The sequence below is a fragment of the Schistocerca americana genome, chromosome 1, assembly GCF_021461395.2.
Source record: "Schistocerca americana isolate TAMUIC-IGC-003095 chromosome 1, iqSchAmer2.1, whole genome shotgun sequence".
In the NCBI taxonomy this organism is placed as follows: domain Eukaryota; kingdom Metazoa; phylum Arthropoda; class Insecta; order Orthoptera; family Acrididae; genus Schistocerca; species Schistocerca americana.
Genome location: NC_060119.1, coordinates 1,235,697,249 through 1,235,715,320, shown reverse-complemented (window position 1 = coordinate 1,235,715,320; position 18,072 = coordinate 1,235,697,249). Strand labels below are relative to the sequence as shown.

Below are 18,072 nucleotides of genomic sequence, written 5' to 3'. Positions count from 1 at the left end.
AAACAAAAGCGCTGGCAGGTCGATAGGCACACAAACAAACACAAACATACACACAAAATTCAAGCTTTCACAACAAACGGTTGCTTCATCAGGAAAGAGGGAAGGAGAGGGAAAGACGAAAGGATGTGGGTTTTAAGGGAGAGGGTAAGAAGTCATTCCAATCCTGGGAGCGGAAAGACTTACCTTAGGGGGAAAAAAGGACAGGTATACACTCGCACACACACACATATCCATCCGCTCATACACAGACACCAATGTTTCCCTCTATTTTATATATATATATATATATATATATATATATATATATATATATATATATATATATATAAACAAAGATGATGTGACTTACCGAACGAAAGCGCTGGCAGGTCGATAGACACACAAACATACACACAAAACAAACTGTTGTTACGTCAGGAAAGAGGGAAGGAGAGGGAAAGACGAAAGGAAGTGGGTTTTAAGGGAGAGGGTAAGGAGTCATTCCAATCCCGGGAGTGGAAAGACTTACCTTAGGGGGAAAAAAGGACGGGTATACACTCGCACACACACACATATCCATCCACACATATACAGACACAAGCAGACATATTTAAAGACAAAGAGTTTGGGCAGAGATGTCAGTCGAGGCGGAAGTGCAGAGGCAAAGATGTTGTTGAATGACAGGTGAGGTATGAGTGGCGGCAACTTGAAATTAGCGGAGATTGAGGCCTGGTGGATAACGGGAAGAGAGGATATATTGAAGAGCAAGATCCCATCTCCGGAGTTCGGATAGGTTGGTGTTAGTGGGAAGTATCCAGATAACCCGGACGGTGTAACACTGTGCCAAGATGTGCTGGCCATGCACCAAGGCATGTTTAGCCACAGGGTGATCCTCATTACCAACAAACACTGTCTGCCTGTGTCCATTCATGCGAATGGACAGTTTGTTGCTGGTCATTCCCACATAGAATGCGTCACAGTGTAGGCAGGTCAGTTGGTAAATCACGTGGGTGCTTTCACATGTGGCTCTGCCTTTGATCGTGTACACCTTCCGGGTTACAGGACTGGAGTAGGTGGTGGTGGGAGGGTGCATGGGACAGGTTTTACACCGGGGGTGGTTACAAGGGTAGGAGCCAGAGGGTAGGGAAGGTGGTTTGGGGATTTCATAGGGATCAACTAAGAGGTTACGAAGGTTAGGTGGACGGCGGAAAGACACTCTTGGTGGAGTGGGGAGGATTTAATGAAGGATGGATCTCATTTCAGGGCAGGATTTGAGGAAGTCGTATCCCTGCTGGAGAGCCACATTCAGAGTCTGATCCAGTCCCGGAAAGTATCCTGTCACAAGTGGGGCACTTTTGTGTTTCTTCTGTGGGGGGGTTCTGGGTTTGACAGGATGAGGAAGTGGCTCTGGTTATTTGCTTCTGTACCAGGTCGGGAGGGTAGTTGCGGGATGCGAAAGCTGTTGTCAGGTTGTTGGTGTAATGGTTCAGGGATTCCGGACTGGAGTAGATTCGTTTGCCACGAAGACCTAGGCTGTAGGGAAGGGACCGTTTGATGTGGAATGGGTGGCAGCTGTCATAATGGAGGTACTGTTGCTTGTTGGTGGGTTTGATGTGGACGGACGTGTGAAGCTGGCCATTGGACAGGTGGAGGTCAACATCAAGGAAAGTGGCATGGGATTTGGAGTAGGACCAGGTGAATCTGTTGGAACCAAAGGAGTTGAGGTTGGAGAGGAAATTCTGGAGTTGTTCTTCACTGTGAGTCCAGATCATGAAGATGTCATCAATAAATCTGTACCAAACTTTGGGTTGGCAGGCTTGGGTAACCAAGAAGGCTTCCTCTAAGCCACCCATGAATAGGTTTGCATACGAGGGGGCCATCCTGGTACCCATGGCTGTTCCCTTTAATTGTTGGTATGTCTGGCCTTCAAAAGTGAAGAAGTTGTGGGTCAGGATGAAACTGGCTAAGGTAATTAGGAAAGAGGTTTTAGGTAGGGTGGCAGGTGATCGGCGTGAAAGGAAGTGCTCCATCGCAGCGAGGCCCTGGACGAGCGGGATATTTGTGTATAAGGAAGTGGCATCAATGGTTACAAGGATGGTTTCCGGGGGTAACGGATTGGGTAAGGATTCCAGGCGTTCGAGGAAGTGGTTGGTGTCTTTGATGAAGGATGGGAGACTGCATGTAATGGGTTGAAGGTGTTGATCTACATAGGCGGAGATATGTTCTGTGGGGGCTTGGTAACCAGCTACAATGGGGCGGCCGGGATGATTGGGTTTGTGAATTTTAGGAAGAAGGTAGGGGTGCGGGGTGTCGGTGGGGTCAGGAGGTTGATGGAGTCAGGTGAAAGGTTTTGTAGGGGGCCTAAGGTTCTGAGGATTCCTTGAAGCTCCGCCTGGACATCAGGAATGGGATTACCTTGACAAACTTTGTATGTGGTGTTGTCTGAAAGCTGACGCAGTCCAGCCCCTCAGCCACATACTCCCGACGATCAAGTACCACGGTCGTGGAACCCTTGTCCGCCGGAAGGATGACGATGGACCGGTCAGCCTTCAGATCACGGATAGCCTGGGCTTCAGCAGTGGTGATGTTGGGAGTAGGATTAAGGTTTTTAAGAAGGATTGAGAGGCAAGGCTGGAAGTCAGAAATTCCTGGAAGGTTTGGAGAGGGTGATTTTGAGGAAGAGGAGGTGGGTTCCGCTGTGACGGAGGACGGAACTGTTCCAGGCAGGGTTCAATTTGGATAGTGTCTTGGGGAGTTGGATCATTAGGAGAAGGATTAGGATCATTTTTCTTCGTGGCAAAGTGATACTTCCAGCAGAGAGTACGGGTGTAGGACAGTAAATCTTTTTACGAGGGCTGTTTGGTTGAATCTGGGAGTGGGGCTGAAGGTGAGGCCTTTGGATAGGACAGAGGTTTCGGATTGGGAGAGAGGTTTGGAGGAAAGGTTAACTACTGAATTAGGGTGTTGTGGTTCCAGATTGTGTTGATTGGAATTTTGAGGTTTTGGAGGGAGTGGAGCTGGAAGTGGGAGACTGAGTAGATGGGAGAGACTGGGTTTGTGTGCAATGAGAGGAGGTTGAGGTTTGCTGGAAAGGTTGTGAAGGGTGAGTGAGTTGCCTTTCCGGAGGTGGGAAACCAGGAGATTGGATAGTTTTTTGAAGTTCTAATTTGCGGTTGGCCTGTAGGAGGATGCTCTGAACAGCCAGTGTGGATGTGGGAGAGGAAAGATTGAGGACTTTTATTAAGGATAGGAGTTGACGGGTGTGTTCATTGGCTGAGTTGATGTGTAGGTGAAGGATTAGGTGGGTGAGGGCAATGGATTGTTCAGTTTGGAACTGGTATAGGGACTGATGGAAAGAAGGGTTGCAGCCAGAGATGGGAACTTTAAGTGTGAGGCCTTTGGGGGTAATGCCAAACGTCAGACAAGCCCGAGAAAATAAAATATGCGAGCGTAATCTGGCTAGGGTGAAGGCATGTTTGCGGAGGGAATGTAAATAAAACTTAATGGGGTCGTTGTGGGGGTGTTGTGAGGGTGACATGGTATTAGAATGTGGAAAGTGTAACTTCCCTCTTTCCTGATGAGGCAACAGTTTGTTGCGAAAGCTTGAATTTTGTGTGTATGTTTGTGTGTCTATCGACGTGCCAGCGCTTTTGTTTGGTAAGTCACATCATCTTTGTTTTTAGATATATTTTTCCCACGTGGAATGTTTCCCTGTTAATATATATATATATATATATATATATATATATATATATATATATATATATATATATATATATATATATATATATCTGTGTGTGTGTGTGTGTGTGTGTGTGTATTGTTGATGAAGGCCTTAATGGCTGAAAGCTATAATTGTGAGAGACTTTTTGTTGTGCCTATCTGTGACTCAGCATCTCTGCTATATGGCGAGTAGCAACTTTCCTTTTCATAATATTGTTATGAACAGTTTATAATTTCCTGCAGGTGCTCCATATATAGTTACTGTTATAAAGGGTCTGTCATGGAATGCTTCTAGATTTGGCTCTAATCAGAACTCATCGATATCAATATTCTTGAGTTTAAAGCAATTTCTAAAAGTGTGGCAGCCCTTCCTCTCTCCACATCAAGCTACAGAAGTAAGAAGGCAACTTAAACCATGAAACATGTAAAATATCTGTACCAGTGGTCACATCATCTTCAGAGAGGCAGGTTCTGTTAATTGAGTAGTTCATCAGTTTTACTTCTAAGACCTTGCATGTTCTGGTGTAATGAGGATAACTGATGTTGCATACTTTTTACTGGCTGAGGTACAGCTTACAGGAAAAATTTTGGTTTTGCTAAATATTTTCTCTTAAGAGCTGTTTACACAGAAGCTGTATGCTAAAATGGGCCTGCTATTTAACTATTGTTTCAAATTTAAAGTGTCTTTCAACTCAGACCCCTCTATATTTTATTTTCTTTCTCCCCTCCCTGTCCTAAGAAATATAGCCCTCTGACTCCCATAGCCACTCATATTTTAACATTTTGAGAGTACCTCCCCCACCCCCTCACCGCCCTCCTTTAAGTTATCTGCTGTTGGCCCAGTTTTCCCTTCCCTTTCCTGCTGATGTGAAGGTCTCACTCAGAGTAAACCCACCTTCTGGTAATATCTACAGGAATCAAACAAATGTAAGACCTCATATCTGATAGAAGCAGCCTTTCCAACATCAAATTAACCCTAATGATAAAAGAATTGAAGTGAGTTCAATACTCTGTCCCAAAGCAGACCCAAATCCCACACCAGTATGCTTCGGTGCTGACACTGTCTTCACCAGATCATTCTCTACAGAGTACCTACCTTCTTATTTCTTAAATTCTTTTTCAAAATTTGTTGTGCCATTTCTACAACTATTTAATCACGTTGCTCATCAATTTCTAACTGGGCATCAGTTACTATGTTTGGCAAAATCAGGGTAAACCCTCACTGATATCAAATATATTAGTTTTCACTGGAGTAATGGAACTGGATGCAATGAAAACAAGACATTGGACATATGCTTTGAGCTTCTGCATTGTCTGTGTGATTTAGGGTTCCAGTGGACAGTCTGAAAGAAAAAATTAACACACTGGAGACTATGAGAAATTCTGCAGATCAGGTGATGTAAAATTATATGGACAAACTGAAAGAGATGAAGAATACAAAAACAGACCATCAAGGTACATAAAATATCTCCAATACAGGATTTCAGACAAGTTTACAGCTAAACCCTGAAACCAATTGAACAGAATACAAAAAATTTCAAGTTACTAGGTTTACATATAGATCAAAAACTTACATGGGACAGACACACAAATTATCTATGTGGCAAACTTGCTCGAACCCTCTTTCTATTACACAATCTGAGACATGTTATCAGTAAAAATCTGCTAATCTCCACATACTTTGCTTTTTTCCATTCACAACTGCAATACGGGGTACATCTTTGGGGTAACTCAGTGGGTTCAAATACCATCTTCAAGTGGCAGAAGAAAGCAGTCAGGTGCATTTTAGGACTAGCACCAAGACAAAGTTGCAAAAACCATTTTCAAGAACTAAAGATAATGACACTACCTAGTATATACATATATAATTGTTTGATATAAGCTAAAGAGAATGTAAAGAACTATAACTTAAGATCTGAAGTGCATGTTCATAATACTCGAAATAATAGTAACATAGACCTATCGTACACAAGGCTGACATTTACACAAAAGAGCCATAAATACCTTAGCTTAAAATTTAATAACAAACTCCCAAAAGCTGTGAGCGAACTACCGATGAATAACTTTAAGCAGACAATAGAAGTGTGGCTCAAATGTACGCCATATTACTCACTAGATGAGTTTCTAAACAGTGACACAAAAGAGATATGCTACATGAAACAAAAAACTGCCATATGAATTATACATATATGTTTGTGACAGTAACGTACCAGCAAAGACTTTTTACATGTATACGTAAGCTGTACCATAAATATATCTTGATACTATTGTATATTTAACTGTTATGATGTATTATTATTATTATTATTATTATTACTACTGTGAATGAATAATTGTGGTATTATCAATATTACTTTAGCATGGTATCTGCTTGCCCTGCACAGGTACAATTATGTACAATAATAATTATTGTAATTTATAAAAAAAGTATTGCCAATTGTATGGAAAACATATTGAAAGGCAAATAAAGATTCTATTCTAAAGAAATTTAACCACATAGGATAACATGGAGATAGCTGCAGCATATGTCTTTAATGGAAAGTATGTGGCTAGTTGTTTATTAAAAACATATGTAAGGAAAATGTTTGTAGCCATATGCTATATTCAGAAATTTGTTTTCCTGGTTTCATTATATGGCACAGTACACTGATAACACAATTCTGTCAAACATGGAAATAAACAGGATTCCAGTTCTGTTGCACATTCAATTTTGTTTCACAGCAACAAATTTCTAATGCATTTGCTGGCTGACTATGTTTCTTTCAGTGTAAAGAACTTCTTAAAGTGAACAGTGCTTACTCAGTGATGTACTAATTCCCTTTGATAGTCACTAAAACTCTGAACTACATTATTGATTCTGTGGTGAACTGAATGCTCAAGACAACGCTGAGGGGATATAGTGTATAATATCTTTTTACAGGCAGACACCAACTTGCCTGATCAGTTGTTGAAAGGATCAGATGGAGTGACTACCAGTCCTGGTTTTCAAATACTTCTCTCTGAACAAGATCCTAAACGTGGACTTTCCACGACAGCTTACTATCTATCTGAGGACCTAGAAATTTGAACTGTTCAGTTTCACTAATCATATGCCCATTCAATGAAATTAAAACGTCAGGTTTTGATAAATTGTGTGTTAGAAACTGTAAAAACTGAGTCTTACTGTGATATACTGCCACTTTTACTATTCGAACGGTATCAGAAGTCACTGATCGTTCGACACGAAAATTAGTCTAATTTGCTTATTTTCATTCGCTATTGTCGTATGGTATTATATTTTGGGGAACTCTTCTCATTCTAAAAGGATATTTTTGGCTCAGAAACGGGGGGTTCGGGCTATAAGTGGTGTTAGTTCACGAACCTCTTGTCGACCTCTTTCACGAGTCTGGGTATTATGACATTGGCCTCTCAATACGTATATTCCTTATTGTCGTTTCTTGTTACCAATATTAGTTGATTCCCAAGAATAAACAACTTTCACTCGGTTAATACTCGGCAGAAATCAAACCTGCACTTGGATCGGACTTCCTTAACTCTTGTTCAAAAAGGTGTGCAGTAGCCTATACTGCGGCATCCATTTTCAACAAGCTGCCACTCGAATTCAAAAATCTTAGCAATAATCCACGCGCTCTCAAATCGAAACTGAAGAGTTTCCTCATGGGTCACTCCTCCTATTCTGTCGAGTAGTTCCTTGAAAAATTAAGCTGATTTTTATTGTATTGCTGATAGCGTTTACTTAAACTTATGGACTGACTTTTTTAAGGTTCATGAACATTTATTTTTATCTGTTATTACGTTTATGTTGTAATTTCATGTACTGACACGTTCCATGACCTTGGAGATTTGCTCCTCAATTTGGTCCTACGGAACTTGACTAGTAAATAAATAAAATAAAATTGAAACTGGTCGCTTGCGAAGAGGTATCCTCCAACTGATGGCGTTAAACGTGTCGTTTACCAACTTAAAAATAATCTATAATATCTTCTTATTCAGACATTACGAAAGAAAGAGCTGGCAGGCAAGATGAACGCGCTGTCGATACCTTCTGTAAACTGTCACATGGTGAGTAGTAAGTTTAGGGCAGAGTTTTAACTCGCCATTATGTTTCACCAGCAGCTGCTCGATTATGCGTTATGTTATTGTTTTTCCATAGCTTAATCAAAAATTACGATCCAAAAAATGGTTTCTCAAAACTTTCAACATACGTGGTACATCAGCAAATACCCAAACACGTTTCGTTTCATCGTTAGGGTTGATGAAGTACTTGTTTGTGTAGTCGATGTGGAATTCCTTCTACACTTACCCATTTTTACTTCCCAAATCAGATAACAATACCAACTACAACAAATCCCACTTTCTGCGTCTCTCTGATGGTACTGACCAGCAAATCCAGATTCATCATAGTATCAAAATTGTTCTTTTCATATAGGCCTATAAATGATTTGGCGGACATGATGGGCAGTAGTCTGCGGTTGTTTGCCGATGATGCCGTGGTGTACGGTGAGGTATCGAAGTTGACTGTTTGTAGGAAGATACGAGACGACTTAGACAAAATTTCCAGTTGGTGTGATGAGTGGCAGCTAGCTCTAAATGTGGATAAATGTAAGTAAATGCGGATTAGCAGGAAGAACAAATGTGTAATGTTCGGATACAGTATTAATAGTGTCCAGCTTGACACAGTCAAGTCGTTTAAATATCTGAGCATGACGTTGAGAAGCGATATGAGGTGGAAGGAGGATATTAAAACTGAGGTAGAAAAGGCAAATGGTCGATTTCGGTTTATTAGGAGAATTTTAGGAAGCAGTGGTTTATCTGTAAAGGAAACCGCATATAGGACGCTGGTGAAATCTATTCTTGAGTATTGCTCGATTATTTGGGATCCGTACCAGGTCGGATTGAAGGAAGACATCGAAGCAATTCAGAAGAGGGCTGCTAGATTTGTTGCCGTTAGGTTAGAACAAAACTTAAGTGTTACGGAAATGCTTCGGGAACCCAAGTGGGAAACACTACTGAGAAAGTTCAGAGAACCGGCATTTGCGGCTGACTGCCGAACGATTCAGCTCCCACCGACATACATCGTGCGTAAAGACCACGAACATAAGATACGAGAAATTAAGGCTCATACGGAGGCATACAGACGGTCGTTTTTCCCTCGCTCTGTTTGCGAATGGAACAGGAGGGGAAATGACAAGTAGTGCTTCAGGGTACCCTCCGCCACGCACCTCACGGTGGCTTGCGGAGTGTCTTTGTAGATGTAATACATAGGTTGCTTCCAGGTTCCACATAAACTGTAACAACCTGTACCTGACTATGTGTCCCGTACAGGATGTAGGTTTCTTGGTCGTAGCATATGGGACTGTGCACATTCATTTCATCAAAACTCAGCATGCGCAGCCTCTCGGCTTCGCTTAAGCTTGTTGCTTGCTTAGTCATGAAGTGCATCACATCCGTCAAAACGTCAGGAAAACAGCGAAAAATATTAGAAATCCATCTTTTTAACGTAGAAAATCCCTGTAATGGTATACCCTTACGTTTCTCAAATAAATGTTAAGTTTTCCTGGACAGAGAGCGCAGAAGCAAGGCTTTGCTTACGTCTTCCTGACTTCAACGTGTACTCGTCTTGGACATCATGAGACATTTAGTTTGTGTGTCCGTAAATCATTTTTATAAAACTTGCTGTACTTCAGTTATCACTCTAACACTTTGTCGACACTGGAGGACTTGGCTTCACTTCCTCTGTCTGTTTAATGCATCAGACAGTAATTTGTTTATCGTCTTCAATGCATTGCTTTCAGCTATTAAACGCTGTTTTTTCTCACTCTCAGTAAGTCTGTTTCTGTGCTTTGATCTGCTTTCTTTTTCTTCGGTGACAAAGAAGCTAGCGTGTAAGTGCACGTGTACGTGTTTCAGAGTCTTCTTTTGCACGTCTTTGGTGGACAGAGGATGAACCAGCAGCAGAAGAAATGGCTTTAGTAAGATGCAATGTAGGAACTGCAGTCGGCTTTAAGGTCTTCTTTGGCTGAAGTTTCAATAATTCGGCTTGGAGATCACGTAAAAATGGGCTTCTTTAAAATTAAAGTTAATACAATCATTTCTTCTACAGAGCTGTACCCACCGAGCAGATGTTTCAGGGTCTTCGGGGAACTTATGATATGCTTCTGATTGTAGTTTCCACACACAGCCACAGCACAGTTCGCATTGTTAACGTCTAACAGAAAGAATAAACTCGATACAACAAGAAAATAAACAACACAAAACTTAGTCGCTTCATGTACGAGCGCGCGCGAACTGAGATGTTTCTCGACGCAGACGTAATGCGCAGAACGGTGAAAAATCTGTTCTGCGCATGCAGTGTGCCCCCCCCCCCCCCCCTTGCATTATTACGACGCCCGCTACTATTACTACTACTACCCAATTATTTAGGGATCTAAAGTATAAAATTTCCTATTATTATTACTGTTACTACTGGTAGTAGTTAAGTTGTGCGCTTGCTTTAACTTTTTGTATGATGTACGGTAATCATGACTCAAAATCTATAATTTTGAGAGACTGGTACGATGTTTTAACATTTACAAGTAGGCCACCCTGTTCAAAAGCATCAAGGAAATAGCATACAAACTTCTTCTGATTAACCCTGCTGTCGAATGATGATGCCATTTTAGCGCACTTGTCATTTTAGGTCAATTTCTCCTATTTCATAAATGTTCGTTGCAACTGAACCCAATGATTCATAACTACAATTGATTTAACTTCGACACTACTATACACGACGTAGATATTCACAATTTTTTTCTTTTTTCCTTAACATTATCGACTTTAAATAGCATGTTTATTGCCTATTGAATACTGCAGCTTCCGGCGTCCTTCGTCGATAAAACTGCAATAGGTATATCATTCACATGATCTGTTTCAAAGTAATACCGAGCTCTTTTTTGGGAACATGATTTGTGTCTCTAGCTTTTCACAGTCAAATTCGTAAGTGTGCAGTACAAAGATAAACGTGAAAATCAAACAGATTTGTACAAGAAAATATCCCTTAGCAAAATTCTCTTACCATTGATTGAAACCTGTACATTCTTGCTGATGCCATCACCAATCCCATTGTCAGCACGACATAGGTAGAATCCCTCATCGTCCGAGGATGCCGCTTGTATTGACAACGTTCCATTTTCCCACAGTTTAACGTGTGGTGGAGTGTGGACCAGTGGCTGGAAATCGGTCGCTTTGCCACCTAAAAGAAAATGGAAACGGAGGTCTCGAATACTTGCATTTGTGCATTTTTTTAAAGGAAAATTAACAAGTATGTTTCTCAGTTAATTTGATGTGGGCTAAATAATATGTTGATAACAGTTGAAATACAAGGCTTGTCCAGAAGGTAATGCACCGATTTTTTTTCTTCAACAATTATTTATTTAACATAATGAGAATTATAAGCACGAAAGAATGGAGTTTTATCTGCACACCCTATTTTTCCACGTAATCTCCATCCTGTTCTATGGCCTTCCATCAGCGTGAAACAAGGGCGTGTATGCCATGTCGGTACCAATCCTTGTTCTGGTGGCGGAGCCATTGTTTCACTGTATGAACTTCCTTTGCTGATTCACAGATGTAACACCATCGTAATGCGTCTGTCCTCGCGAATGACAACGTCAGCTCACTACAGCGTGTCAGGTGTGACAGCTGTGGATGGACTACTCGACCGTTGCAAATCGTGGAGCTCCGCCGAACCGCCTTCTATTGACAGCACCATCCGTGCCCAGCGACTTACTGTACTTCTTTCGACAGCAGATTCTCCATAGGCTTTGCACAAGCGTTTGTGAATATTCCCCACAGTTTATTTCTCTGCAGTGAGAAATTCAATGACGGCACGTTGTTTGTAACATACATCACCTACGGACGTCAGTTTGAAACTGTCCTGCTGCTACGCTATCTGTCGGAAGTGGCGGAAACTTGGCGTGCTCACTCAGGAGACTTCAAATAATAAAGGGTTATTACAAATGATTGAAGCGATTTCACAGCTCTACAATAACTTTATTATTTGAGATATTTTCGCAATACTTTGCACACACGTGCAAGAACTCAAAAAGTTTTTTTTAGGCATTCACAAATGTTCGATATGTGCCCCTTTAGTGATTCGGCAGACATCAAGCCGATAATCAAGTTCCTCCCACACTCGGCGCAGCATGTCCCCATCAATGAGTTCGAAAGCATCATTGATGCGAGCTCACAGTTCTGGCACGTTTCTTGGTAGAGGAGGTTTAAACACTGAATCTTTCACATAACCCCACAGAAAGAAATCACATGGGGTTAAGTCGGGAGATCGTGGAGGCCATGACGTGAATTGTTGATCATGATCTCCACCACGACCGATCCATCGGTTTTCCAATCTCCTGTTTAAGAAATGCTTCTGCTTTAGCCTTTTCCGTGAGATTTTCCAAATCGTCGGCTGTGGTACGTTTATCTCCCTGCTTGCTTTATTCGTCGACTTCCGAGGGCTACGCGTGAAACTTGCCCGCACGCGTTCAACCGTTTCTTCGCTCACTGCAGGCCGACCCGTTGATTTCCCCTTACAGAGGCATCCAGAAGCTTTAAACTGCGCACACCATCGCCGAATGGAGTTAGCAGTTGGTGGATCTTTGTTGAATTTCGTCCTGTTATGACTGACTGATGTGAGTGCATTTCAAGCACGACATACGCTTTCTCGGCTCCTGTCGCCATTTTGTCTCACTGCGCTCTCGAGCGCTCTGGCGGCAGAAACCTGAAGTGCGACTTCAGCCGAACAAAACTTTATGAGTTTTTCTACGTATCTGTAGTGTGTCGTGACCATATGTCAATAAATGGAGCTACAGCGAATTTATGAAATCGCTTCAATCATTTGTAATAGCCCTGTACATACGTAACGATTCGCATTCGTAGCATTGTTTTCGGCTGAGGGGGAAAAAAAAAAAATGTGGTGCATTACTTTCTGGGCAACCCATTTTGAGTCAACCTTACTGTTACAAAGAGTCTAGACGACCTGCTGGAAATTTCAGAAGTATATGTAGAACCTGACACCAGAGTCACGCCGCCAAATGCTTTTATGTGTTTCGTTGCTGTAAAAATATTTCTATGTCAATGCAGGTCCACCACAACAATTATTGTAGTTTAAAAAAATTACTTTTCATTCCGAACAAATTAGACTTTTTATTTGACAACGTTTTCCATATCACTATGTTTCTCGTTCGGTTTCCAAGAAAAGTGTTCGTTTGCCAAATCTTAGGTCTATTCTGACAGGACAAGACTTTACTAACATAAAAAACTGCTTATCTCATTAGTATGTACCACAGATATGATGAAAATCCTGCTATTATTCAATAACTCACAGGTAATTTGCAGAAGTTGTATTGAAAAATGATATCGTCTGCTTTGTGACTTAATTTCTTACTTGCGTGAGCGATCTTCCTTTTTTGTGTCGCTATAGCTGTGTTACAACATTTGCTCACCTATGCCACGGAACCAGGAGATAGTTGGCTGAGGAAATCCGTGTGCCTGGCAGTGAACGGATAGGGAATTACCCTCCAGCGTAGATGTATCCTGAGGTTCTTTTAACCACTGTGGTGCAACTAAAAGAGAAGACAGAAGCGTTACTAAAAGTTATTGTTTTTCTAGCTGTAGTAATTTAGAGGATGAATTGAAACAGAAAGAACAACATTTCTCCTTGGTTTTTATGTAATTTTTTAAAGCGAAATATTTTACGCTTATGGTGCAAATTTTGTGTTGTGAGCATATTTCACAGTGCAGTTGAAAATAGCCAAATAAACTGTAAACGAAGACACATATTTTTATCCATGGATTCAGGAGAACTGAGGCCTAATGTACAAATTTTTATAACTAGTTGCTTTTTTAAAAAAAAAAAAATTACGTCTGCATTTACTGACATTAACAGCTAACAGTAGTCTGCCTGGAAGGCATGAGGAACGTCTTACCGTTAACCTGGAGATGTGCTGACTGGTTGACTGTAGCAGCCGTGTTGGAAGCTAGACAGGTGTACACACCGCTGTGTTGTGAAGTGACCTTGTTAAACACTAGCAGGCTGAAGAAGTCACCTCCTTCTTTTTCAATAACCTGAGAAAAACAAAGAGCAATGTTTACATTTGAAATGCATTACAAAAAAACACACAGACTTACTGTGACCCCTGTCCTTAGTTGCATTTATTGTTACATTCGAGTTGATCGCTTGTAGCACGGTGGTCGTCCAACTGCGGCCCGAACCAAGTATTCAAAAGACCCGCGGTTTTCAGCCTCATTTTACGTGTGTAATGATATGCACCTAGCAACCAACAGGCGAACTTAGAAACGACCACTAACGTTAAGAGCTTCTTAAGAGGGTAATTTTCCTGTCCAGTAACAAACAAAAATACTTACAGAGACACTAAAATTTTAAGGTATGTTTAATTTTAAATGCCGTTTGTGAATTCGACCGCTTAACTCAGGTACAGAGGGGTAGGACAACACACTCGCGTACGCGGCTCGTACGGATCAGCTGCTATGGCGTAAATTTTGACGCCTTCAACATGCAATCATGAATGCGCATTACGGAGACGGTCATTTCATATGCGATACTTATTTATAGCGAGGAACACAAAGTTAATTACAGCTATTGTAAAACAACGCAGTCAATAGAAGAAAACTGGGATTTTAACAGTTTATCAAACTATTGTGATGGTGTCTCAGATTCAGTGGTGCAATAACATGTAATTTCATATACTACACTACTGGCCATTAAAATTGCTACACTACGAACATGACGTGCTACAGACGCGAAATTTAACCGACAGGAAGAAGATGCTGTGATATGCAAATGATTAGCTTTTCAGAGCATTCACACAAGGTTGGTGCCGGTGGCGACACCTACAACGTGCTGACATGATGAAAGTTTCCAACCGATTTCTCATACACAAACAGCAGTTGACCGGCGTTGCCCGGTGAAACGTTGTTGTGATGCCTCGTGTAAGGAGGAGAAATGCGTACCATCACGTTTCCGACTTTGATAAAGGTCAGATTGTAGCCTATCGCGATTGCGGTTTATCGTATCGCGACATTGCTGCTCGCATTGGTCGAGATCCAATGACTGTTAGCAGAATATGTAATCGGTGGGTTCAGGAGAGTAATATGGAACGCCGTGCCGGATCCCAACGGCCTCGTATCACTAGCAGTCGAGATGACAGTCATCTTATCCGCATGGCTGTAACGGATCGTGCAGCTACGTCTCGATCCCTGAGTCAACAGATGGGGACGTTTGCAAGACAACAACCATCAGCACGAACAGTTCCACGACATTTGCAGCAGCATGCATTATCAGCTCGGAGACCTTGGCTGCGGTTGCCCATGACGCTGCATCACAGACAGGAGCGCCTGCGATGGAGCACTCAACGGCGAACGTGGGTGCACGAATGGCAAAACGCCATTTTTTCGGATGAATCCAGGTTCTGTTTACAACATCATGATGGTCGCACCCGTGTTTGGCGACATCCCGGTGAACGCACATTGGAAGCGTATATTCGTCATCGCCATACTGGCGTATCACCTGGCGTGATGGTGTGGGGTGCCATTGGTTACACGTCTCCGTCACCTCTTGTTCGCATTGACGGCAGTTTAAACAGTGGACCTCACATTTCAGATGTGTTACGACCCGTGGCTCTTCCCTTCATTCGATCCCCGAGAAACCCAACATTTCAGCAGGATAATGCACGACCGCATGTTGCAGGTCCTGTTCGGGCCTTTCTGGATACAGAAAATGTGCGACTGCTGCCCTGGCCAGCACATTCTCCAGATCTCTCACCAACTGAACACGTCTGGTCAATGGTGGCCGAGCAACTGGCTCGTTACAATACGTCAGTCACTACTCTTGATGAACTGTGGTATAGTGTCGAAGCTGCATGGGCAGCTGTACCTGTACAAGCCATCCAAGCTCTGTTTGACTCAATGTCCAGACTTATCAAGGCCGTTATTACAGCCAGAGGTGGTTGTTCTGGGTACTGATTTCTCAGGATCTATGCACCCAAATTGCGTGAAAATGTAATCACATGCCAGTTCTAGTAAAATATATTTGTACAATGAATACCCGTTTATCATCTATATTTCTTCTGGGTGTAGCAATTTTAATGGCCAATAGTGTATTATCAATCAAAGTCTTTCGCACACATAGCAAACTCAACAACACCTCACCACGTAACTAGAGTGTGTCACATCTGTTAGATCGCTGAGGTTGGCAGAACTGGAAACAGACCACAGTCAACACAATGCGTTCCGAATGGTGTCGACATGTGGCGATTAGTACGAGGTGTTCAAAAAGTCTCTCTGCAGTGCCGTATGATTGTTAGCCGCGAGTGCCGTATGATTGTTCGCCTGCCTGGGTTAATTCCCTTGAAGTGGACTGTCTCAACATTCAAAAAGTCTCTCCGCAGTGCCGTATGATTGTTAGCCGGTTATTTTCAACAAGATGGTGCAACTGCGCATACAGCTCACGTTTCAATGTCACTGCTTGCTAATGTTTTTGGTGATCGCATAATATTACAGAGACTTTGGCCTTCACGGTCGCCTGACCTAACACCACCTGACTGTTTCTTCTGGGGTGCAGCGAAAGCAACTGCCTATAAAAACCGACCAAAAACATGGATGAATCGAAAACTGCAATATCCACTTTCACTTCTTCTGTTACAGAAGAAATGTTACAGCTTGTGTCTGGAAACGTGATTAGACGAATTGAATTTTGTATTCAACAACAGGGGGGACACTTTCAACATTTAATGTGAGAATTTGTAAGTAAAAATGAATAGTCAATAAATTAATAACTTGTATTTCACTGAGTTTCATTTCGGTATATTCACTGCGGCATACGGCACGCGCGGCTAACAATCATACGGCACTGCGGAGAGACTTTTTGAACACCCCGTATATTAGGCCCGTCGACCAACTTTCCGCGTGCCCACTGCAGGATAATACATTCTAAGGCAAAAAAAGCGACACTCACGAAGGACTTTTTTCCAATGAGGCGGAAATCGATAGATGTGATGTACATGTACAGACGAACAAATGGTTCAGAAAAAAAGTGGATGATGTATTAAAGAGAAAGAGATTCACAAATTGCCCAAGTCAATAATGGAATGGTCCACCTCGGGGCCTTTGCAAGCAGTTATTCGGTTTGGTGTTGACTGATAGTGTTTCGATGTCCTCCTGAGGTATATCGTGCTAAATTCTATCCAGCTGGCACGTTAGATCGTCCAAATCGGTTGGAAGGCCCTGCCCATAATGCTCCGAACGATTTCTATTGGGGAGAGATCTGATGACTTCGCTGGCCAAGGTAGGGTTTGAAAAACACGAAAACAAGCAGTAGAAACTCTCAACGTGTGCGGGTGGGCAACAAAACGGGACGTACAATATCGTCGACGAACCGCTGGCCTGTAAGGATGTCGCAGATGAAAACCGAAGGGATCTTGCTATCAAAGGAAATGCTGCCCCATACCAACACTAAAAAAAAACAAACAAAAAAAAAACGTGTGAAATCTTATGGGACTTAACTGCCAAGGTCATCAGTCCCTAAGCTTACACACTACTTAACCTAAATTATCCTAAAGACAAACACACATCCATGCCCGAGGGAGGAATCGAACCTCCGCCGGGATTAGCCGCACAGTCCATGACTGCAGCGCCCGAGACCGCTCGGCTAATCCCGCGCGGCATACCAACACTCCTGGTGTCGAGGTGCAGGGTGGGCGACAGTCAGGTTGTCATCCCACCACTGTCTGTGGCGTCTTCAAAAACGTCCTCGACCTGAAATCTGGTTGACTGGAGTAGAACTGTCTTCAGTGATGAATCTCTCTTCGAACTGAGCTCCGATGACCAAAGAAGACGTGTCTGGAGATGGCCCGTACAATTGTGGGATATCAGCCTGACTGTTGCCCGCAATATGGTCCAACAGCCAGGAGTGATGCTCTGGAGTGTCATTTCTTTTCGTCGCAGGGCCTCTTCGGTTGTCACCCGCGCTACCATTACAGCACAGTGGTCGTCGACAATTTTCTAGGCCCCATTTATTGCCCTTCATGGCAGGCCATACTGGTCTTGTATTTCAACAAGATAAAACCTCCATACGGCGAGAGTTTCTACTGGTTGTCTTCGTACTTACCAAATGCTGTCTTGGCCAGCATGGTCGCCAGACCTATCCACAATCGAGTACATCTGGAGCATTATGCGCAAGGCCCTCCAACCAGCTCGAACTTTTGACAATCTAATGCTCCAATTGGACACTTTGCCACGATATCCCTCAGGATGACATACAACAACTCTATCAACCAACGCCAGGCCGAATAATTGCTTGCATAATGGCTATAT

General features: G+C 42.4%; 1 protein-coding gene across 1 annotated transcript in view; it reads right to left on the bottom strand.

Annotated features, from left to right (window-relative positions):
- The window catches only part of LOC124598405 (Down syndrome cell adhesion molecule-like protein Dscam2), a 701,156-nt gene that overhangs the window by 240,805 nt on the left and 442,279 nt on the right, over positions 1-18,072 (bottom strand). The window contains exons 13-15 of the mRNA XM_047135998.1: positions 13,668-13,806; positions 13,185-13,304; positions 10,757-10,933 (exon numbers count right to left, since the gene is read on the bottom strand). Coding sequence (XP_046991954.1) covers positions 10,757-10,933; positions 13,185-13,304; positions 13,668-13,806 — 436 coding nt within the window. The remainder of the gene's footprint in view (positions 1-10,756; positions 10,934-13,184; positions 13,305-13,667; positions 13,807-18,072) is intronic.